Raw genomic sequence first — 23549 nt, forward strand, 5'->3', positions numbered from 1 at the left:
AAGTATTTTTTTTTTTTACCACCTCTAACTTAAGCACAGAAAAAGATGAACCATGAAGGCTTCCTTTAAAAGACTCCTCATTGGGACTGTAATAAAGGGTAGAACACACAATAGAGACCGTTCCCAGTTTAAAACCAAACCAAACCAAAACAAAAAGGGTTAGGTGCTTAATGGTTGTGAGGCATCTCACAAAAAGTGATAGACCGGCATCACACTCCACCGGGAGTCATGCTTCATCATCTGCCAGCCCTCGCCCTCCAGAAACCGCGTTTGGTGGAGGACGGGCATGCACCTGGAGACAGGGATGTACTTCTAAGTGAGTGGGGGCCCAGAAAGGAAAAAGTGATAATTAAAAAACCATCACAGTACACCCATAGATCCTTTATTCAAAGGGAGACTGTGCGGAGTTACCGCTGTGTAAATATTTTAGTGATAGGTCAACATGTTTCTGCCGTTTGTCCGTATAGGTACATGGCATTCGTCAGGACCAGATGTAATGGGGGCTCCAACCTTACCGAAAAGCGATTCGGTAGTGCCACTCTGTGGGAGTAACCACTATCACTCTCCACTGCCAGGGTTCATGGACCCTTTGGGAAGGACGATTATCCCCATGGGAGGGAGGGGGGTTTGTGACTTTTGGGGAATCCCTATGGACACACTATGCCATTGGCCGGGGATGTTTCCGAGAATACACCTACGCCGATCACCTCGCCGCCTCCCTGCTGCTGTATTTTGGTTTGGTTTTAAACTGGGAACGGTCTCTATTGTGTGTTCTACAATTAACTGGAGGCTGACCGTCCACCAGCACCCTACGGCCTCTTGTTCCCTCCTCTGGCTACTGCCTGATTAATGTTGTGATTCCCACTGTAATAAAGGGTGTCAGACTGGCACATTACTAGGTGTTGTTCAAGATGTTCCACAGATTCTCACTTAGTCTGATTATTCAACTGCTAATCTCATTGGCGTGAGTAGGTTTGCATAAATATTAAGTTACATGTAGGCAGACGTGGCTTATCTGCGGGCCCTTGTTGATAAAATACTTCATGAGTAGTAATCGTGCATCAACTCTTTTCCAGGCGGGAGTGAAATTTGAAATCAATTTAGCTGAACCGATTAATCAAGAGACAGACACAAATGAGGAAGATGAGGTAAGATGTTAAATGTTTTGCAGTATTTTTTCACTACATATTTGAGTGTAATTTAAAAGTGATTACAGACAGTTTACTTGTGCAGTAGAAGTGTTCTATGTAAAGTGTTCAGCAAATTGACACAAAAGAGTTTACATATACATTTGTATTTTATTTAATTTATTTATTTGCAATTTTTTACATAACACTGGCTATACCCAGAGGTAAAACCAAAGGGGATGATGGACGGAGTGTTGAACATTGCAAGCACTCACCCCCAGTCAACTGATCTGGGTTTAATCCATCATCATTCTTTAGCTCACTCCGCCACCCCAGTTCAGACATGGCCATATGCAAATCAGTCTGACCCTGTGCCTCATGGGAACAGTCCAGCCCGAACTGCCAAGCCATGTCTTCCCTGGACCGGAAACAAGCATCCTGGGACCGGTTTCTGGCTAATCAGCCGTCATCAGCTGTAGTGTAGTTCCTATATTCCCAATAGGCTCTGCGCATTGGAATAATATATGCTGTAGACGTAGGACTGAGGTCTACTAGGTCTCTACTGGTTATATTAGACTTAATTGTGAGTGCCAGCTAGCTCAGAGGTCACTAGAAAGTTTCTCGAATAAACAAGAAGGGATTAGTTTCTGACAACCGCATAAAACATGACAACTTTGTATCCCAAGAATAAGAAATCAAATCTCTAGAGTCGCGTAAACAATAGAAAACTATTTCACTCAGTCAATCGTGCATGCTTAGTTTCACCAGAGGTGCGAGAGAAATAGAGAGACGGGCGTTTTCAATAAAAAGGTATTTATTGAACAGTCTTCTTTCTCAAGCATTGAAAATGAACTGCTACAATAGTAAAGCTTACTATGAAGTACAATGCATATAATACGAACAGTATTATAAAGTAGTACTGTAAAAGCATGATATGGTTTCTAAGCCATAAAGTGCATAAAATGTATAAAATACATAAAATACATACAACGATAAAAGGATGACTAAAATACTCAACTGGTGCTTCTAGAATATGCCTACCCCGGTGTACCTAACCTAAGTCTGGTAAGAGGGAGGGAGTATAAGAGGAGGAGTTTGAGTCTAGGAGTTCTCTGCCAGGAATCTGATTCCGATAATTCTCTAAGAGGTCTAATCAGCTCCGTACCTTTGTTCTAGAATGAAGGAGGTCTTGTATCTCGTTCTCGGGACTCGATTTCCCAGATACCTGCAAGGGTAGCCTGGAAACACTGGAGCTGGATTTCTCGGCAGGAGAAATGACAGTGTCTCGCAGTGCGTCTGCTGGAGGGTCGGCTTCCTTCGGCACTTGCTGCTGCAGGGCGTCGGGCAAGTAGATAGTCGATCTGGGGGCGCTAGAGGGCGCACTGCGGAATGGCCGCACTGTCGTGAGGCTCCCGCTGCCCGGAGCTATTATCCGCCTAGGGATCCTGATTATCATCGCTGCGCCCTGATCTGACCCCACAGATCTACTGGGATATCGACTGACTACCCACGGTCCAACTCCTGGGCCATTCGGAGGTTGCTGGCCAAAGTTACGAGGATCCCAAGTTTCTCCGACTTGCGCTCTGGAAGTCTGATGCCCCCTGGCCCGGCGCCATCGGGCATGCCAGTCCGGGGCTCTGCACGTGGGGTGTAGGCCTTGCTCCGCCCCTCTCCACCGGGCCCGCTCGCTGGCCAGGCAAGCCGTCTGGCTCTTCCTTGCTGTCGGACTTATCTCTTGGATCCTACATCTGCCTGCCCGAATACCATTGCTCACGGGGGCGCAACGGATCTTCTTCTTATTTTCTGGGGGCTCGCCCCTTTGGACTGGAAGTGGAGACGGCCATCTTCTCGTTGTTGGGAGTGGCGGGGCGCGCTGGCCTGCTCGTGCCCCCACGATTCGTGCTTTTCTGGCCGTACCCTTTGTCCGACCTATATCCTGTCTCCTACTTGCTTTGGTCCCCCATTGCATCATTAGCGCACCATTATGGGGAAGCCGGACACTAAACAATCCAAATTGTCCTTTGACTCTGGAGGGGCTAGGCGGGGGATGCGTTTGCTCCAGGAGGCCGGGACTTCGCGGTCCCCCCCCCCCCAATGTCGCTGACAGTGTCCCGCAACCACCACCACCGGACTTTACCCAAATGATGCAGGAGATGAGGCAGGGGTTTGCCACGATAGTGGACAAAGTGGACAAGATATCGTCACGCATGGATGCGGTCGTCCAGAAGCTGGACGTGCATGAGGAGCGATTGACGGCGGCGGAACAGCGCATTTCGGACCATGATGACACGGCGGCCGCCCATACCACCCAACTGGCGAGAATGGACAATATCTTGCGTGTCATTGCCGCTAAGAATGAGGAGTTGGAGGCGAGGAGTAGGCGCAACAACGTGCGCATTGTAGGTGTGCCGGAGTCCACGAATGTGGGCAAAATGGAGACTTATGTGGAGAGGCTACTGGTGGGCGCCATTGGGGCGGAAGTGTTCTCATCCCAGTTCATCGTTGAGAGAGCGCATCGGACACTGGGTCCTCGACCGGCCTCTGGGGCTGCACCGCGCCCCATCATTGCGCGCCTTTTGAACTATCGTGACCGAGATGCCGCCCTCCAGGCTGCCCGCACTAACAGGGCCCTTTCCTTCGAAGGGGTGTCTTTCACCATGTACCCCGACTTCACGCCGATGGTGCAGGACCAGCGTCGTAAGTTCCTGGGGGTGAAAAAGAAGCTTCGGGATCTACAGGTGGACTACGCCTTGCTGTACCCTGCTAAACTTAGAGTGACGCACCAGGCTAAACAACATTTTTTCACCAACCCACAGCATGCTGAGGATTTTGCGAAGCGTCTCCAGCGCGAGCGAGCAGCTGCGGATCGGGGTGGCGATCGAGACCCTGAGGATGAACATTCGGCGGCTGAGGAGGAGGTCGCTTGATTGTGGTGACTTTGGTCGTTGTCTCTCTATTTACTGTTTTTTTTGGAGTATTCTGGACGGGTACCTGTTATATTGAGTTCTACTGCCTTCCTTCTCCGCATCTGCGGCCTGACTATTGCCCGCTTTTACTTTTGCTGGTGCGGGGGGTCATGGCTTTATTGAGATGAGTGAGTGCGTTCTGTTTCTTGGGGTCGGTATGGCACCGCAGGATGGTGCTATCTGGCGTCGCGCTCTGGGCACCCACCCCCGTGCTGCGCCTGGGGCCGTCTGACACCTGTTGGCGCGGACACTGGCGTGGCGTGAGGGAGTGGTGTCGTGCACCTCTGGAAGGTTCCCCGGAGGGTGTGCCCCATGTGTACCTTTGGTTTGGATTCTAGTCCTATGTTGTTTGACTGGATGTGTGTTGGGGAATGGGGGGGGGGTGGGGGTGCGTATGGCCTGATGGTTGGGGTGGTATCAGGTGGGTGGATGGGGCGGGAATGAAGCTGTCCATGTTTGTTTGCCCAGGACCCCTGGGGCGATATGAGAGGTGCTGCTGTTGTCTGAGTGCACAGGAGTGGTGTCGCGCCCGCTATCTAGGTTGGTCCGCTTCTTTATTTGGCGGAACTGATCCTAGGGTCCGTGCTCCCGTCCATCTTGGGCCCGAGTGCACCGGCCGCCATCTTAGGCTGCCACGTGACGGGGAGCGCTATGTAATGGTAACACGTGTGCGAGTTGCGGGTTGCGTAAGTTGGATTGGCGGAGTGCGGCGTGCAGTATGCTCTGAGTGCTTGTTGCATGGATGGCTTGGCTGGGGGGGGTTGTTGAAGTTTTTGTTGAATGGTTCGGAGATGGCTGGGGAATGTGTGGAGTGTATGTGGGGGGTTGTCTGCGCCCTAGGGTATGGTCATGTCGCTGGCTGTTGCTGGTAGTTGGATGCCCTGTATTTGCTTATTGGGTCCCGTGGGGCCCTGAAACTGGGTAATGTCGACTGCTGTTATAGATCAGATATCGATTCTATCCTGGAATGTACGGGGACTTAATGATGCCAGGAAATGTCGTAGTGTGATCCAGTATCTGGACAGGCATGCTATTCATGTTGCTCTCCTCCAGGAGACGCATCTGCGTCCCGCTCCTTCCCCCAACTTTGGCGGGAGGTGGGCTGCGGCCAGGGGGTTTGCTTCCTATTCTTCTTATGCTCGAGGGGTTGTCATCCTTGTTAAAAGGTCGCTCGCATTTCAGGAACTGGGATTTGTGGGGGACCCTGAGGGGCGCTATGTGCTACTGTGGGGGCGGCTTGGGCAGAACACTGTACTGTTTGTTAATTGCTATGCTCCTAATGTCGATACGCCAATCTTTTTTGTCACTTTATGGGGTCATGTTCTTGCTGTGGATGCCACTTACATTGTGTGGGGGGGTGATTTCAATTTTGCATTACATGCCCAGTCGGACAGATCGGAGGGGAGTCCTCAGTATAATGTACAGGCTAGAGAAGTGTTGCGTGGGATTGTGGAGGAGGCTGGGCTGGTCGACAGCTGGAGGTACGCCCACCCTGCCACCAAGGAGGGCACTCATTACACCACACATGCTCGTTCATGGGCGAGACTGGATTATGTATTTCTCTCTAGAGGGTTGGCTGCTGGCCTACGGGAGGCTACACATCTGGCTCGGACGTATTCTGATCACTGTCCGGTGAAGGTTGCTCTATCCGTCCCCGGGCTGCATAGGCTGTCGGGACACTTCGGAGATTATGCACACCTTTACACGACACAGCAGACGGGTGAGACTCGTTATGGCGGATTTCTTGATGAACTGGCACTTTGTTGGTTATCGGATGGTCATCGGGAGTTCTTAGGCAGGCCCCTGGAGGTGGAAGAGGTCAGGACTGCCATCATGTCTCTGTCTAATGGGAAGGCCGCCGGTCTGGATGGCCTTCCTGCTGAATTTTATAAGTGTTATGTGGACACCATGGCCCCTGTTCTCCGTGAGGTTTTTGAGGAGTCCCTGGAGGAGGGACGTCTGCCGGGTTCCATGCGGGAGGTCGCCATTACGTCGCTGCTTAAGCCGGGTAAGAATCCGCAGGATGTGGGCTCCTATAGACCCCTCTCGTTGCTCAACTGCGATGTCAAAATTCTCGCGAAGGTTTTGGCAGTAAGACTAGCCGAGCTCATGCCCGTTATTGTATTGCCTGACCAGTCGGGATTTGTGCCCGGCCGTGCTACATCCCACAATCTTCACACCTTGTTTTCGCTGGTGTCGACCATTGCTCCTACTGTCCCGGTTGCTGCTATCTTTCTTGATGCCACTAAGGCGTTTGACTCTGTTGAATGGGGCTATCTTATTGATGTTCTTTGTCGGATGGGTTTCCCCAGGATCTTCATTTCATGGGTTAAGCTCTTATATACCGATCCGATGGCGAGGGTAGTGGTGAATGGGGTGTTATCCCCCTCGTTCCCTCTTACGAGAGGGACCCGACAGGGATGCCCCCTCTCGCCCCTCTTGTTTGCTATAGCCATTGAGCCGCTGGCCTGTAGGATTCGTCAGTTTCACCAGCAGAGCGCCTTTAATTGTCTTCAGCGACAGGTCGGTATTTCGTTATACGCCGATGATGTTACGCTTTATGTCAAGGACCCTGAGAACAACCTTAATTCGCTCTTACGGGAGCTGGTTGCTTTTGGGGGTGTCTCCGGTGTCCATATCAACTGGCGGAAGTCTCAATTTTTCCCCCTCACTGCTGCTGTAGCTAGATTTCCCCTTGATTACCCTCTGGAATGGTGTGATTCGGAGTTGCGATATCTCGGCATTGTCGTGTCCTTGGACAGAGAAGAATCGATTCAACTTAATTATGGTGTGGCTATTACTAAACTTGCAGACGATGTCACCAGGTGGATGTCCTTGCCTCTCTCCATTGCCGGTAGGGCGTCCCTTATCAAGATGGTAGTTTTGCCTCGCTTTCTTTACCTCTTTCAAAACCTTCCGTATCATCCTGGTGCTTATTTCTTTCGCAGACTTCGTTCTGAGCTCATTCGGTTGTTCTGGGGGGGCAAGCAGCCACGGGTGGCTTGGGCTACCCTTACGTTGCCCTATGCTGATGGCGGTTTCGACGTCCCCGACTTTGAGCTTTATTATCTCAGCGCTCAGGCGCATTACGCTTATCACTGGATGCGCCCCACGCCGTTTATGCCCCAAATTGCTGCTGAACATTGAGTTGCCCACCCGCTCCCATTGGAGGGGATGGTTTTGGGCAAGGTGTCAGATGTGGAAACGCCTCGCACGACGGTGACGTGCACGGTGGATGCTTGGAAACGGGTGTCTCAATTGCTGGGCGTTTCCTTTCTTTATTCGCCGGCCTTGCCTCTGTCTTATCATCCTGATTTGTCGTTGTTGTTGGAAACGGGGTTTCAACGAATGTGTAGGCGGCTGGGTATCCTCACGTGGGGCGACTTGTTTCATGAAGGTGCCTTCCGTACGCAGGCTCAATTCTTCGGAGCGACTGCTTGCTCCCCGCTGGAGCTGTTCTATTTTATCCGCTTGCGGCAGGGCATGCGTGCTCTTCTACCAGACTTCCCTTCGGAGCCTGGAGTTACCCTCCCCCTCCACGTGCTGTTGGTTTCAGATGGGCGACACCTGGTGTCGAAATTATACGGGGCTATTCGCAGACAGCGTTCGGTCCTGGCCAATCGGGTGCGCGAGCAGTGGGTTGACGAGTTGGGTGCTCCTATTACCGACGAGCAATGGAAGTACTGCTGTGGGCTCACGGCCAATATTTCCTCTAGTTGTCGCCTTAAAATTATCCACTACTAGTTTGTTCAGAGGTACTATTATACCCCGGCGAGGAAACTACGGTTTCATTTGGCGGAGGATGACAGGTGTGCTAGGTGTCGTGCGGAAGGCGCTGACTTCCTGCACTTGGCTTGGAGTTGTGCGGGGGTGTTGGAATATTGGACTCAGGTTCATGTAGCCCTGCAGATTATGGCGGAGGATGGGGTGGCATTTGACCCCTTAGTGATGTTGCTGGGCTACTCTAAGGACGTGCCTGCCTCTCACCGTAGGTTTGTTGACGTGGCCCTGCTGCTGGCTAAGCGTAGGGTTGCTTGTTGCTGGGGTCGTGGCAGGGTGCCGCGCTTTCAGGATTGGTTGACTGACCTCATATACTGTCAGGATCAATACAATATCTATTCTGACTTGATGCCTGTCAGATGCAGACCGAAGGACTTTTGGAGCCCGCTCCAGGTGTACCTCCTAACCAGAGCTGCGCAGAACTCTGATTCTGAACTTGGGGACCGTGAAGGGATTGGTTGATGGCAACATGGTGGGCTGGGATTTTACGTTACACCTGCTGATCTTCCAGTGTCAGGGGAGGGGCTGAGCCGTCTCCTTGACATGCAAGCTGCTGGGGGCTGTTAGTTCCCCTTACGACAAGTGTGTGGCTAGGAATTATAATCGTATCCCTGTGGGGTACCCTTATTTTTATGTGTCCCTTTTCTCTGAGTTTCCTTTGTTTTACTTGCTATACGCTAACAGAATGTGTCCATACTGTATTGTCTTATTAGCTAGCCTGAACGTGCTGGATCGTTGCCCTCTTATTTGCACTATACATTTCGATGTTGCTCCTTGTATTGACTGGTATGCTGCCCCGTACTTGCTTGTATTTCATTTTTTGGCTCTGACGTACCATTGTAATGGCCATATGTGACTGTATGTACTGTGTATGCACTTCCCTTGACCCTGCTTGTCTCCAAATAAAGGTTTAAAAAAAAAAGTAGATAGTCGATCTGCTCCAAACCACTGTGTGTTTGTTTAGGCAAATCAAGGCATATTTATACTTTGAAGGTGCTGAGTTTGACACATGTTTGGACTTAATAACGTCACTCAGAGGCTCATTTCTTGGAAAACGCCGGGAGTTCTAGGAGAACTTAATATTCAAGCAGGGGGAAGTCCCGAGCTGCTGAAGGCGGGTTTTTCCAAGAAAACGTTGTTAATTCTTGGAGCTTACTGGAAGTATTCATGCCGTATTTGGACTGTATGGTTTAGGCCAAATATGGTAATGATTTCTATGCCTATATAAGGAAATGATAAAGTATACCTATATAAGGGCATGAATCGGGAAATTTAATCTAGGGTCCGAGATTCATTTACAACACAGCCAGGCTAGCTTGAATCCAGTGGCAAACTGAGCAAGGGACCCACGTTTGGGCATACCCTGCCAACTTAGGGCGAACAAAACAAAACCAAAGGGGATGATGGACGGAGTGTTAAACATTGCAAGCACTCACCCCCAGTCAACTGATCTGGGTTTAATCCATCAATATTCTTTAGCTCACTCCGCCACCCCAGTTCAGACATGGCCATATGCAAATCAGTCTGACCCTGTGCCTCATGGGAACAGTCCAGCCCGAACTGCCAAGACATGTCTTCCCTGGACCGGAAACAAGCATCCTGGGACCGGTTTCTGGCTAATCAGCCATCATCGGCCAGGCTAGCTTGAATCCAGCGGCAAAGTGAGCAAGGCACCCACGTCTGGGCATACCCTGCCAACTTCGGGCGAACAAAGCAAAACCAAAGGGGATGATGTACGGAGTGTTGAACATTGCAAGCACTCACCCCCAGTCAACTGATCTGGGTTTAATCCAACATCATTCTTTAGCTCACTCCGCCACCCCAGTTCAGACATGGCCATATGCAAATCAGTCTGACCCTGTGCCTCATAGGAACAGTCCAGCCCAAACTGCCAAGCCATGTCTTCCCTGGACCGGAAACAAGCATCCTGGGACCGGTTTCTGGCTAATCAGCCATCATCAGCCAGGCTATTTATTTATTTGCAACGTTTTATAAAGCGCTGGCTATACCCGGAGGTATCAGAGCGCTTTACATGAGGATCAGCAAGTTACAGGTTACATATTTACATAGCCAAGTATAGACATAGGAGAAAAACATGAGATTACACAATAATATGAGTTATTAGCGCGTACACACGTCTTAAGGGGAGTGAAAGGTAGAGGGGGGAATGGTAAACAGGGGTAAGGAATGCAGGTGAAAGACACAACGGGGAGACGAGGAAAAAAATGTCAGATGTCCGGCTGGGTAGGTGATGGCCGAGGGGTGAACCAGAGCCAAACTCCTCTATAGCTGCATAGGATAGCTCCACATTTGTAGATGTTGGACAGTGCTATAGGATAGAGATGAGCATGTCAAAATTGTCATGCTTCATCCCCAGTTAGGATCGGGCTTCTGTCACTTCGTAGGAGTGAAATTGACAATGTTTTACTGTTCAAAATATATATTTTTTTTCGTGATGGTAACTAGTGGAACATATCCAGACGAAATTGCAGAATTGTCTCGAACATCAGGTGACTTTGTTTCTGTTGTTAGATATTTGGGTTGGAAACTAGTTGGGTGAAATCAGTTGTGAGTGGATAAACTGCTCGAACCAGAACTGCCAGTGCTTCCCACAAACCCTTTGACCTTGTCCTTGAAGCCTCACAGCTGTCTGGCTCTACTGTCTTGGTGTCCTCTATGCAAATTGCAGACCCCTAGAATAAGAGGCACAGGAATGATGATGTCCTAAAGTTCTCGTCAAGAGTCTGTGCAGGCATATTGGAATAGACCACTGTGCATAGAAGGCTGCAGTGGACATATGAATTTGAACCTTCCAATATGCAGTTCCTCTAGTTGAACGATGCTCTACCTATGTATAAGAAGTTGTACCTGTGAATCGCAGACTACAGTAGAAATATCTTATGTATCTTGGAGTTTTTTCATATTTATTTTTTTGCACTTTACTGATTTTATTTCATGACAGTTACAACAGCACATTCTCATGTTATTCATATACATACCAATACTAAAAGAACAACTAACGATCACACTTTGGCATAAAAAAATGTGCTAGGTGTCATAAACATTGTGCTAAACATCAAAACTTCAGTAGGTCACACAAAAGGAACGCACATTTCTAGTAAGGAGTAGCCAAGCTCACTTAACATGGGCAGGTTCCCTTCATCTAGCTAATCCAGTTTTCATAGCTTTCCCATCCTAAGAATTTTAACAGCCCAGCAAATTCATACATGTTCATTCAACAGAAAAAGAGCAATATACACATGTCCTTTTGCAGACAATCTTGTGTCATACACTCCTCTTTAGTGACCACTATAGCCACGTGCTAGCTCCAAGGCTTCTGTCAGAAGGTGACCTTTTATCTGGCTTGGCTTTCAAGACAATAACTGTCTCGTACCTTCTGGATATGATTGGCCTTCACCTGGTTTACTTTTGCTGAACAGCCAAAGTGCTACCCTCTGCCAGTAGCCCTTTCAACAATTCTATCATCCAGGTGCTAACAGGAGAATGAGTTGTCTTCCAAGACATGGCTATCTGTCGTTTGGCCAGCAGTCAGGCCAAATCTGTTCTCAAACTTAGTAAATTCCGACATTTTATACAAGCCCAGCATGACTCCTACAAGGTCATTATGTAGGAAGAGAGGATGTGGCGTTACGACCACAGTTGTTGATTTTGGCATCGGGAAACCAAGTCGAGTCCCAGCTTGGGCTCAACAACATGGCAAACCACTTAATCTCCTGTGTCTAAAAACAAAAAAATGAATATGACCTTGTGTAATATAACTGGTGTTCATGTAAATCACTTGAGCCAAGTTTCTATTAGTTCTCGAGATCTGGAGAACTCCGAAACATATTTACCAAGCCCGCATACGGGCCACAACATATGGAGCAAGAATTTAGCACCACTGGGAAGATGCTACGCAGCTGCTTAGGTGTCAGCTATGGTCTATGGAGTTCCTTATACTGTATAAACTGGAACTGCATTTCTAGAAACATTTAATAGCTGTTCACGCATGTGGTACCAATCTTTGGAAGTGAAACACTGCCCAACATCCATTTCTCATGCTTCCTGTAAGAGGAAGATATCTGCCCTAGATTGTATAGTTAAGCTGTGATACAGCACTGTTAAATATATCTTTATTTTTTATTCTGGTACCTTCTATTTCACCCATGTGTCGCCTTCAGAGGACTTTGTAGTACTTAGTCTGTTGGGCTCTTATATGTTTTTAATAGAAGCAGGAGCCTGACAGGGTCACATTATTTTGTTAACTGTAATGGTTCAGACCCTCGTACGTAAGGGGTATTGGTCTGGATATTGATCAATTAGCTCGGGAAAGCTTGACTGAACCATGCTTTTTTCTGATTTTTTTTAAAGAGGCCAGACTGGGTGAGGCTTCGAATTGTAGGTGCAACAATTTTCAAAATGTTTGTCCGACTACACTAGTAGGTTGACCGATCTCTATGCTCTCTTTATGACATTGCCAGGGTGGAACGCTTTGAAGGGGCTAGATCTTGGTGGTTTTGCGGGATTTGAATGAATGACAGATTCTGAAGGTACTTCCGTCCCTTGTCCTCGTCCTGTGAGGCAAAGGATGATCAACGTATCTCGAAGATTCGCTTGTTGCCAATTAAGGGATTTCAATGCTGAAATGACAATGCGGTTATTCCTCTTCAGATTAAAGTAGTTTGGCAGCTTGGTTTTGAATCCACCACAGTTTATAAATTAATTTTTGAAGCCCCTGCAACATCCCTGCTCCATTAGTCTACTTGTAATAATACTAGACCCTTGTGATTTCAACTGATATCATGTTTGGATAAAGGTTCTTATTCCCCCAAGCATCATAAATTAAAAGTTGGTGTTCTTTACAACACAGATCTGTGACGTGAATAGGAAGTACAAGTTAACTAGTTCCGGGCACGCGTGTGGGCCAACGGCTGTCGCAAGCACTACCTGGCTAGTGCTGCGCATGTCCGTTGGCCGACTCGGTCCAGCCCACTCATTAAAAGTCCTGTACCGCAGCGGAATTTGCGCCGCGGTTAACGGGTTAAATTTGATCCCAAGATTTTTCACTTTGTGATTTGGGATTGTGATCTGGGGTTCTTGGCCAGCCAAATGTTAATGTTTTGATGTGTCATTCTCTTACCATGCGGGTCGCCGATTTTTATGTATTCTGTCAGAGGTAATTTTCAGAGCACGAAGAATCCTAAACCATTTGATGAGTTGTACACTATGGGTTGTCCTTTCCTCAAGCCAGAAATAGATTTTTCTATCATAAACATACATATAGGTTTGGGTTATATGTTGAAAGACCACCCCGGGGAGAGTATGTATGTATGTATGTATGTATGAGTATATATATATATATATATATTCACTGAAAAAACCATAGGTTATAGACCATATATAGTTAGGGATTAGCATTTACAAAACCTTAATTTACTCGCACAAAACCATTGAAATTCGCATATATAGTTAGTTGCACTAACTATATATCGCGCACCCGCAATCCACTGCTGATGATGTCACATATTACATCATTCATGACATGGTCAGTGACATCACTGATGACATCACTGATGACATCTCAAATGACATCACTGATGACAACACCCAGTGACTGTATGTTTCTGTAAAGTTAAAATATGTCTTACATATTGAAGAATGAGTGGATGTATAAGTGTCTGGATGAAGGATTTAGTAGGTGCATGACTGACTGTATGAGTGAGTGATTTAATGTGTCTCACTGAGTGCATGGGTTAGTGACTAAACTGTCTTAATTTGTGCATTATTATGTCTGTTGTTCTGTAAACTGCTGCATGTGTTGATCAGTAGCTATATGAGTAACTATATGGGTTATTGATTGGTTGCCCAAGTATTTGTATGGGAGACTGAGTGTGTGTGTGGGTGGCTGGGAGGTGTGTGACTCTGTGCATAGATGTGTGAGTAGTTGATTCACTATATGTATGGGTTCAAAAGTGCATGTGGAAACAGCTGTATGGGCGGTTGACTGTCTGCATGAGTGTATTGGTGAGTGAATGGATTTCTTAGTGCTACATGTCAAAGTAGGTACATATGTAAAACACAGTACATGTGAGAGTTGACATATATAAATAACTGTGCATAAGAGCCAGTGAATGTGTGAGTGGCTGTATGGATCATTGTGAACATGTATCAGGGATTGTATAAGAGACTAAATATGTGTTAGTATATGTTTGAATAAGTAAGGTGTGTATAACTGTATAGTTGAGAAAATGGAGGTGTGATTGATTCTTTGCATGACTGGCTAGGTGTGTGAGTAACTCCATGGATAAGTGACAGTCTGTGAGTGTCTGTTTATACTGATTGTATCTAAGGTTATATTAGAGTCTGAAGATGTTCATTGTATTATCACATAAATGATATCATCAGTGATGTGAGCAGTAATGTCAAATGAGATGTCATCAGTGATGTCATCAGTGATATCATTTGAGATGTCATCAGTGATGTCATTTGAGATGTCATCAGTGATGTCATCAGTGATGTCACTGACCATGTCATGAATGATGTAATATGTGACATCATCAGCAGTGGATTGCGGGTGCGCGATATATAGTTAGTGCAACTAACTATATATGCGAATTTCAATGGTTTTGTGCGAGTAAATTAAGGTTTTGTAAATGCTAATCCCTAACTATATATGGTCTATAACCTATGGTTTTTTCAGTGAATTTTCAAGGTTTTGTAAATGCTAATTCCTAACTATATATTGTCTATAACCTATGGTTTTTTCAGTGAATTTCAATGGTTTTTTAATAGCAAATATCAAAAGCTGTAAAATGTCAAGTACGTGGTAGGTAAAAACATTTTCGTATTTATGCAAGCTGATGTGCTTTGAACGCTGCCCCCCCCCCCTCCTCTTTTCTTTTAGGAGTATTCTCTGTTTGCAGATAGTGAAGGGTAGGTAATACAGGCCTTTGCCCCCGTTGTAATCCGTCGTGCCTGCTTCCCTCTCCATTTGATTGATTGTTATCCTAGCATTTATTGTTTTGGAATTGGTTCTCTTTGGTTCATTCTCTATTTACAAACAAGAACAGAGTCGCAATACTCTGTTTAGTCTTTGCCGATAGTGAAAAATCGTTAAAAAAACAAAAGGAATCAAGCAAAATCAGTAGGCCACTAATGGGTTCTCTTTTTGATCTCACTAAAATAGAAACATTATGAACAACCCCTCATGACAAATACGAAACTAGTGAGAGGAACTGAGCTCGACACCATGATGGCTGCAAGACAGCTCGGCTCCGCCGCCCACCCCACCCAAAATAACGACAAACACTATGCAAATATTATAAATATATACAACACACCAGCAAAGTAACAGGCTAAACCGTTTTATTAAATAACTATTTACATGGCAGCCTGCTGCAACATCGATCCAAACAAGCCTTTGTATTTTGGGCTCAAAATAAACCATCAATAGTAAGATTTTCATAGGTGAGTGTAGGTTCATGGTTTTCCATCCACAGACTAAAAGCCTGGAGTGGGAGTGAAAGAACAATAACTAGGTAAGAAGGAAGGCTGAGGTTGTGGAAAGGACTCTGGATATGGTATGTTGCTTGGTCCCTGAGATGCTTCGATGTCACTGCCTTGCACAAATGGCATAAGTCCTGGATGTTGGGTGCCATAGTTAAGGGTTCCGAGCAACGCTTGTAACACTGTCTGAAGCTTATTTGCACCTGCTGCAGCTTCACTATTCTCAAAGTAAATGGGGGCTGTTTGTGGACCTGACTGCATTGGAAAACAATGTGATGCGGTGCCTCCCTGAACCACTTGACGGAGGCCCCCGAGATAATTGCGCCTGCTCCACACCTTGTCCCACAATCCGTTTGACCTGAAGACACTTCCTGCGGTGCCCTGGTCCGACCATCACATATACCTGCGCCAGGAGACGGCGTGGGGTGCAGTAGAAGGGAGAGGCGGCGCGAACGAGCCTCCCCCACCTCCCCAGGTGGAGGTTTCTCAGCTACACCCCAGCGCTTTACTCGACCAGCTGACTTGCGCCCGCTCTTGCGACACAGTGCCTCGCTCGGCCAGCTGAATTGCGCCTGCTCTTGCTATTACAACGTCTCACCCGCCATCCAACGGAATTGCACCCAATCTTGCGGTACAGTGACAGGCGGCTGCTACGGAGCTCACGAAATGGCGGTCGGCTCCACAGACTTGGGCCTGGCCTGCAAAGATGGCTCTGGGCAACCGTGGAACTCGGACGCTTGACTGCTAGGACATGGGCCCCATTCCCAAAAGAGTCCCCTCAGCCTTGAAGATTCTACAACAGTCACCGGGACCCCCGACTCCCGTAGACTTCCGGTGGGGAGCGACTGCCATGATTGCTCGCGAAATGGCCACGACGTAGCCACGAGATGGTGGTGCTCTCATGCTGACGCCAGCTTCAGTCTGAAACATCCAGAAACACTGTAGACTACCAATTCGATCAGTTCCGGTGGAGCCCCAACGTGACCCGGTAGAGAAGAACTTGCCCTCCCCTCTTTGACTGATGGTTCTTGTTGCCTGTCCCTTCTCTTGTCATTTAACAGAACTTTTTGGACTGCTGAAAGAGGTTGTGTTCCGACCGCTGGTTGGTGGAGACATTTTGACTATATTCTGGACCTGCGTTGTCGCGTAATGCGTCATATGACGCGCCGCGTTAGTGCACCCGGAAGTGCTCCGGTGCGCGAGGCGCAGCTTCCCGGAAACGATCCAGAGCGCGGCGCGCAGCGCGTAACGTAAGCATAACCGGTCATGTGACTTGTTAATAAAACTTTTCATTGGTTCATTTTACTTTTGTTATTCTAATGATGAAAGGCTTGGTCATATGACCTAAAAATAACACTTTTCATTGCTTTCGAACATTTTTTTTTCCCAAATGATGAAAGCCCCACCTTTTTTTTCTCACTCTGACTTGTAAAGCAAAGGACCCAGATGCATTTAAATGTTATCACTAACAATGTTCCAGGCTAATGTATTTTCCCGGGAAATTTACAACTGTCCTGCAAGTAAAATATTCCTATTTCGAGAAAAAGGGCGTTTCTTCGTCCCATGAGGGAGCCGTTGAGAAAAAGAGGCTCGGCCTGCTGTCTTAGTCGCTGATAGGCATGAATATCGGATTCTTATCGATCACTTTATGTTGCAGGAGTGGAAAACACAACAGCCCTTGACCATTTATCTTTACTGCGTTCCTGCGTATTATACCTTTTAACCGTCATGTAATCGGGCTGCTTTATTTCACTTGCCTTTTACTGATTCGAAAAAAGTGGCTATTATTCAAAACTTTACCAAAAAAGGTACTACTACCATGTTTTGTTTTAAAAACCTTTATTGTGAAAATGTCAGTATACAAATACGGGCCTATAACCACGTGGGCCGGCCACGGAGCAAACTGGAATCGTATATGATGAGGGGACATTTACACTGTAGAAGAACGTAACGGGCGGGCCATTAGGTTGCAAGAAGTAAGGTGTCTAACAGTTGCGGAATCGGTGGACGTACATTTTATAATTAAAGTACGACAGGGAGAGTTACAATAAAATTATCTAGATATACATTTGCGGGCAAGTACCATGGGTGACGTTAATTCGAACTTTCAATAGTACAGTAATCAATAACACATCAGAACTTAATATCAATAGGGATGTCCAAATGTTCAATCAGTACTCGTCCCCGCCCGCCATGTGCTTCAAAACTGCATACGTATCTCGTGATATCAAGGTTGGGCAACCAGTACACAACAAGGAGTTACGAGTCCCATTTATACCGGCGCCATTTTGGGCAAGGCCGGGCAGGTCCAGGATATAGTCAAAATGTCTCCACCAACCAGCGGTCGGACCAGAACCCCTTTTGGCAGTCCAAAAAGGTTCCGTTAAATGACAACAGAAGAGATAGGCAACAAGAACAATCAGTCAAAAGAGGGGACGCTTTCGTGAATGGGGCCCATGCCCTAGCAGGCAAGCGTCCGAGTTCCAAGGTGTCCCAGGGCCATTTTATTGGACCAGGCCCAAATCCAAAGAGCTGGCCACCATTTTGAGAGTCCTGTTGCAGCTGGCTATCGCTGCACCGCAAGAGTGGGCGCAATTCAGCTGGATGGCGGGTGAGTCACTGTACCGCAAGAGCGGGCGAAACCCAGCTGGATGGCGGGCGAGACGCTGTACCGCAAGAGCGGGCGGAACTCAGCTGGATGGAGGGTGAGGCACTGTGCCGCAAGAGCGGGCGGAACTCAGCTGGAAAGCGAGTGAAACGCTAAGAGGCGCCCCACTGCAGATGAGGTGCCTCCATCTGGGGAGGCGGGAGAGGCCCGTTTGCGCCGCCTCCCCCCCCCCCGGGCACCCCACGCCGTCTTTCGGCGCAGCATTGTAGGATGGCCACACCAGTGAAACTTGCTGGACACCACTTCGGTGCCATCCGGATCTCGATGCGTTGTTCTGCCTTCGGCCTATTCGCACATCGGTCTGCTACTGACGCCGCCTCACAGGCCAACGGATTTTGTAGGCTTTTTATAGCCCAAAGCCGCATAACAGGTCATGTGACTTGTTTATAAAACTTTTCATTGGTTCATTTTACTTTTGGTTTCCTAATGATGAAATGCTTGATCATATGACCTAAAAATAACACTTTTCATTGGATTGAAACATTTTTTTTTCCCAAACGATGAAAGCCCCACCTTTTTTTTTCTCACTCGGCAATCCAAAAAGGTTCTGTTAGATGACAACAGAGGGGACAGGCAACAAGAACCATCAGTCAAAAGAGGGGAGGGCAAGTTCTTCCCTACCGGGTCACGTTGGGGCTCCACCGGAAGTCATCGAATTGATAGTCTACAGTGTTTCTGAATGTTTCAGACTGAAGCTGGCGTCAGCATGAGAGCACCACCATCTCGTAGCTCCGTCGTGGCCATTCCGCAAGCAATCATGGCAGCCGCTCCCCACCGGAAGCCTGCGGGAGTCGGGGGCCCGATGACTTTTGTAGAATCTTCAAGGCTGAGGGGACGCTTTCGAGAATGGGGCCCAAGCCCTAGCAGGCAAATGTCCGAGTTCAAATGTGTCCCAGGGCCATTTTAGTGGACCAGGCCCAAATCCGAAGAGCCGGCCGCCATTTTAAGAGTCCTGTGGCAGCCGCCTATCGCTGCACCGCAAGAGTGGGCACAATTCAACTGGATGGTGGGCGAGAGGCTGTAGCCGCAAGAGCGGGCGCAACTCAACTGGATGGTGGGCGAGACGCTGTAGCCGCAAGAGCGGGCGGTAAACAGCTGAATGGCGGATGAGGCACAGTGCAGCAAAAGCGGGCGGAAAACCGCTGAATGGCAACTGAAACGGTAAAGGGGCGCCCCACTACAGCAGACGAGCCTCCACCTGTGGAGGCCCGTTCACGCCGCCTCCCCCCCCCCCCCAAGGGCGCCCCACGCCGTTTTTCGGCGCAGCATTGTAGGATGCCAAGACCAGTGCGGCAATTGAAGGACATCACCTGGGTGCCGTCAAGATCTCAGCGCGTTGTGCTGCCTTCGGACTATTCGCACAACAGACCGCTACTGACGCCACCTCACAGCAGCCCATTGTTGCTTTGTTTAAAAAAATTTTTTTAACGTGTTTACTTTGTTGGAGCGTTGTATATATTTATAAGTTATTAAAGTGTTATAATCCTACTACTTTGTTGGAGTGCTATATATTTTTAATGTGACACATAATTGTGAAGACTTTGATGTACAAAAAGGCATCCCTGGAATCTTCCGCTTCAGGCTCGGTCCCACACACCCTCACAGTGAGAATCCCCTCCCCAATCACAATACAGGGTCGTTATCAGATAGTAGGAACGCGTGTTGTGTGACGGATCTCATGGGGTGGGGGCCTTGATCTACTATAACTCCTTTGAAGAGGGATGATTCTTTACAGTTGGGGCCATAAACTACATCCGCAGAGCTAGGTGATAGCCTGGGACCGGCCTGGACAATCAGACACAGAGGAAGAGGAGTGCCAGAGGGTGCGGTAGTGAATAGGGTGAAAGGGAGGTGTCGGGCGGGCACAGGGTGTGATTCTCAGGGAAGAGCAGCGCAGATGGGGGGAGGTTTATGGCCCATGCATGAGAGAGAGAGCGGGGGTGACCAGTGCGTGGGGGAGATGCTTGCGAGGGTGGGGAGCCATGCTGAGGATCGGCGGCGTGCAGAGAGTGGCTCTAGTCAAGGCATCTAAAATGGCTGCCGTGCACGACAAAAGTGTGGCATTGGAAAAAAAGCAAGATGGCGCAGACAATGTTTATCAATACGGATTAATTTATAACAATTATTTTTAACAATATATTTACTCGCAGTGTCAAAATGCGGTCAACACTTCCTGATTTCCTTCGAATCGAACGTTAACAGACGTCACGCAGCAAAAAAAAAAAAAAAACGCTCACGCGCAGCCGCTGGAAGACATGTATCAACATATATGAGCATCCTCAGCCACCCTCAGAAAACATAGGGGGTCAGGATACGTCTCCCGTACCCCCTTATACCCATTTCTCACATTGTTTTTCCTCCATCTTGTAATTTAATTAAAACGAAACACAAAATGGCGAATTCCCGTTTCGCGTCCCGGTTCGCTACCCGGTTCGCGAACCGAAAAGCGCTTCTACCGCAAAAAATCATTTTTTTTTATTTCCCCCACGGGACCCTTTAATAACCCCAACATCATTCCTAGGGGGTCAAGAGGGGTCTACCTTGCCCCCTTTCATTAAATTCCCCCTTCGTTTTTCTCCTCCTCTTGTCTCTCGATCCTACCGAGAGACAAGATGGCGGCCGTTCCGGACTGTTTAGAATGTTGACAGACAGACAGAGAGTCAATCAGCTTCGCTTTGCAAAGTTCCGTTACGCGAAAAGTTTGTGAACCGGAGCGCTACCCGGGACGCTGTCACAGATATAAAACGTTAATTTCTCAAAATCCACTGGAGCACATATATTGAGACCTAGCAAAGGCACATCGGGCTAACAGTCCCTACAATTTTGCCAAGTTTCGTGCAAATCCATTCAGCCGTTCGAGCTAAAAGTGAGGCCAAACGCCCTATGGAAAAATGAATGGGAAAAACGCGTTTTGGGACCCCCCCTTTTTTCTCGGCCCCCCCTTGACGAAATCCCCCCAAATTTTCAGGGGCTGCTCAGAAACATAATGTGCCATTTTCCTGAAAATGTCAGCCGATTCCGTCCACAAACGCCAAAGTTATTAGACATAGAATTTTCAAAAGTCCCATAGAGAAAAAATCCTAACTATATATACCTACTGGCGACCGCCAGTAGGTAATATATATATATATATATATATATATATATATATATATATATATATATATATATATATATATATATATATATATATATATATATATATATCTCAGTGCTACATGTCCAAGTAACTACATATGTAAAACACAGTGCATGTGAGAGTTGGAGTATATAAATGACTGTACGTGAGAGTCAGTGATTGTGAGAGTGGCTGTATGGATCACTGAGTATTTGTCAATGGAGAAAACTACCTAGGCAGTAATTCTAGATTTAAAAACACAATACGAAAAGGACCAACACTGAGAATGAACAGCTTCCAGTTAAATACATAAGTTTATTACAGTCACATAAACAATAGCTAAAAAATACATTTCATAAAAAGTTGAATTTACATCAATCATAACATAAAAATTCTTGAACATAGAAGAGTAAGTTGTGTGTCGACGCGTTTCGGCGGCCAGCGCCTTTTTCAAGACAATTTACAACTTTCTGAAAATAAAATGATGTATAGTTTAATTTTTCATTCCCAATTATTACAATAATATTTTATTCTTTACATATTTTATAAAAATTACGGAAACACTGTTCAAAAACTCAGGTCCTAAGTTAATCAAAACACAGCTGATAATTAGAAAAATTGTAAAGCATAAATCATATATCATAACCTCTCTTGTAGCCTGCTACTATTTTGTATAGTTTATTGCCACAGTCTCTTGATGTGATGACTTGTGGGTTACTAATCTCATTGTTTCATTCTTCAAGGGTTGATCACCATTATTTTACAATAAATCATTTCTGACACATAATAATCTGTAACAGAAAATGCATCGGCCTACGTGTCAAATAAAGGGAGTATTCATCAATTGCATCAGTTATCAATCTTTTATAAATTTTAGAACATAATGCACATTATGACAGATGTAATATAGATGTAATATTAAATTTCAGATAGACAAAACGAGAACAGGTCTGATTACCTTATGATGGTTCATTCTCTAATATTCAGTTAGCATTATATCACAGTGTTTAATTAGAGATGCTCAAAGCTAACATCAATCATAAATAGTGAGAATAGAGCTGAGAATTTAATTCAGAGAAGAGCAGATATAGGATCGAATGTAGATGGAAAAAAGGAGAAACTAACTCTGATAGTTCCTAATTCTATATTAAGACACTATTCTACTTTCCATTAATTATTATTGGAGTCTTAATCAGTTAGATCACACTGATGTTTCTGTTCTTACTGAAGTATCTGAAACGTAGAACTTATTTTCTATTTATTTTCTATTTATGAATATCTATATAGAAAGCCTACTTATTTTTGCGATAGGATTATCACTAACAGATGTCGCTACGTTCATGCATCTAGTTTACACTTACCACAGGTAAGAATGAAATTCACATATAAGTGATGACTTTGACGCTAGAGCGGTTCCATCTAATATTCTGAACCGGAACACATGATTTTCAAAATTGATTCTGTAACGTTGATGACAAAAAATAAAAAACAATTAATATCGCAGGTATACATGACTATCATGGATAAAATCCTTTCTGAAAGTGGTTAATTTAATTGAAAAGGGGGCAACTAACCTATTTTGAGGACTTGTCAGTTCTTGTAATCTGCTACGAATAGTTAGATATTTCAGTCTGTCTTGCTTGGATAAAAACTACCTAGATGGTAATGAGAGATACACCTTTTAAAATACGCTATGATTGTGGCTATGTCTGATAACTTCAAGGACTAAGCCAAAGATGAATCACCTTAAATGCTTTTCTTACCCAGATTAGAGCTTTAAATAGTGTCGCCTCCACACTATAATTATTTGCTAATTGGTTCTCGAAATCTGAGATACCAGCGATATCTGATAACTGAAAGAATTAAATAACGGGAAAATCAATAAAGTAAATCTGTAATGATATCTCCAAACAACAGGTATTCTCTAAAGTGCCCTATTGCATGCTTACCGGGTTTTTTGACAATTGATGAACGTCACTGGTAGGGGGTCAGTGGCCGATTAATACTTGATGTGTATTTAATGGCCATACGTATAAACACGTCTGATTCCTTAAAGACAAGAACAATGCCTATTATAGATTTGGACAGGGATATATATTTGATGATGTATAGTCTAACAGTTTAACTAACGAGTACACATTACGTTACGTACCTCTGTTGATAGCTTGTATACTTATAACTTCTCCGCAATATGGCGAAATGAAGTTCAAGCGTGTTGATATAATTTATGCAGCTTTCCAGATTCCTGCAGAACAACAACCAATCCTATGTTATAATTTACTAGGTAATTTCTATGGCTATTTCTACCGCGCTCGACTGTATAGTTTAACGCGTACTATTCTCTATTTGCAGATAGCGTACCTTTGATCCTAAAGTTGCAGTTG

General features: G+C 46.2%; 1 protein-coding gene across 1 annotated transcript in view; it reads left to right on the top strand.

The window, feature by feature from the left end:
* LOC147698454 (serine/threonine-protein kinase Nek5-like) overlaps positions 1-23549 on the top strand; it is a 235630-nt gene that overhangs the window by 118920 nt on the left and 93161 nt on the right. The window contains exon 8 of the mRNA XM_086936243.1: positions 1077-1148. Coding sequence (XP_086792369.1) covers positions 1077-1148 — 72 coding nt within the window. The remainder of the gene's footprint in view (positions 1-1076; positions 1149-23549) is intronic.

This window comes from Lissotriton vulgaris, chromosome 8 (genome assembly GCF_964263255.1).
Source record: "Lissotriton vulgaris chromosome 8, aLisVul1.2, whole genome shotgun sequence".
In the NCBI taxonomy this organism is placed as follows: Eukaryota; Metazoa; Chordata; class Amphibia; order Caudata; family Salamandridae; genus Lissotriton; species Lissotriton vulgaris.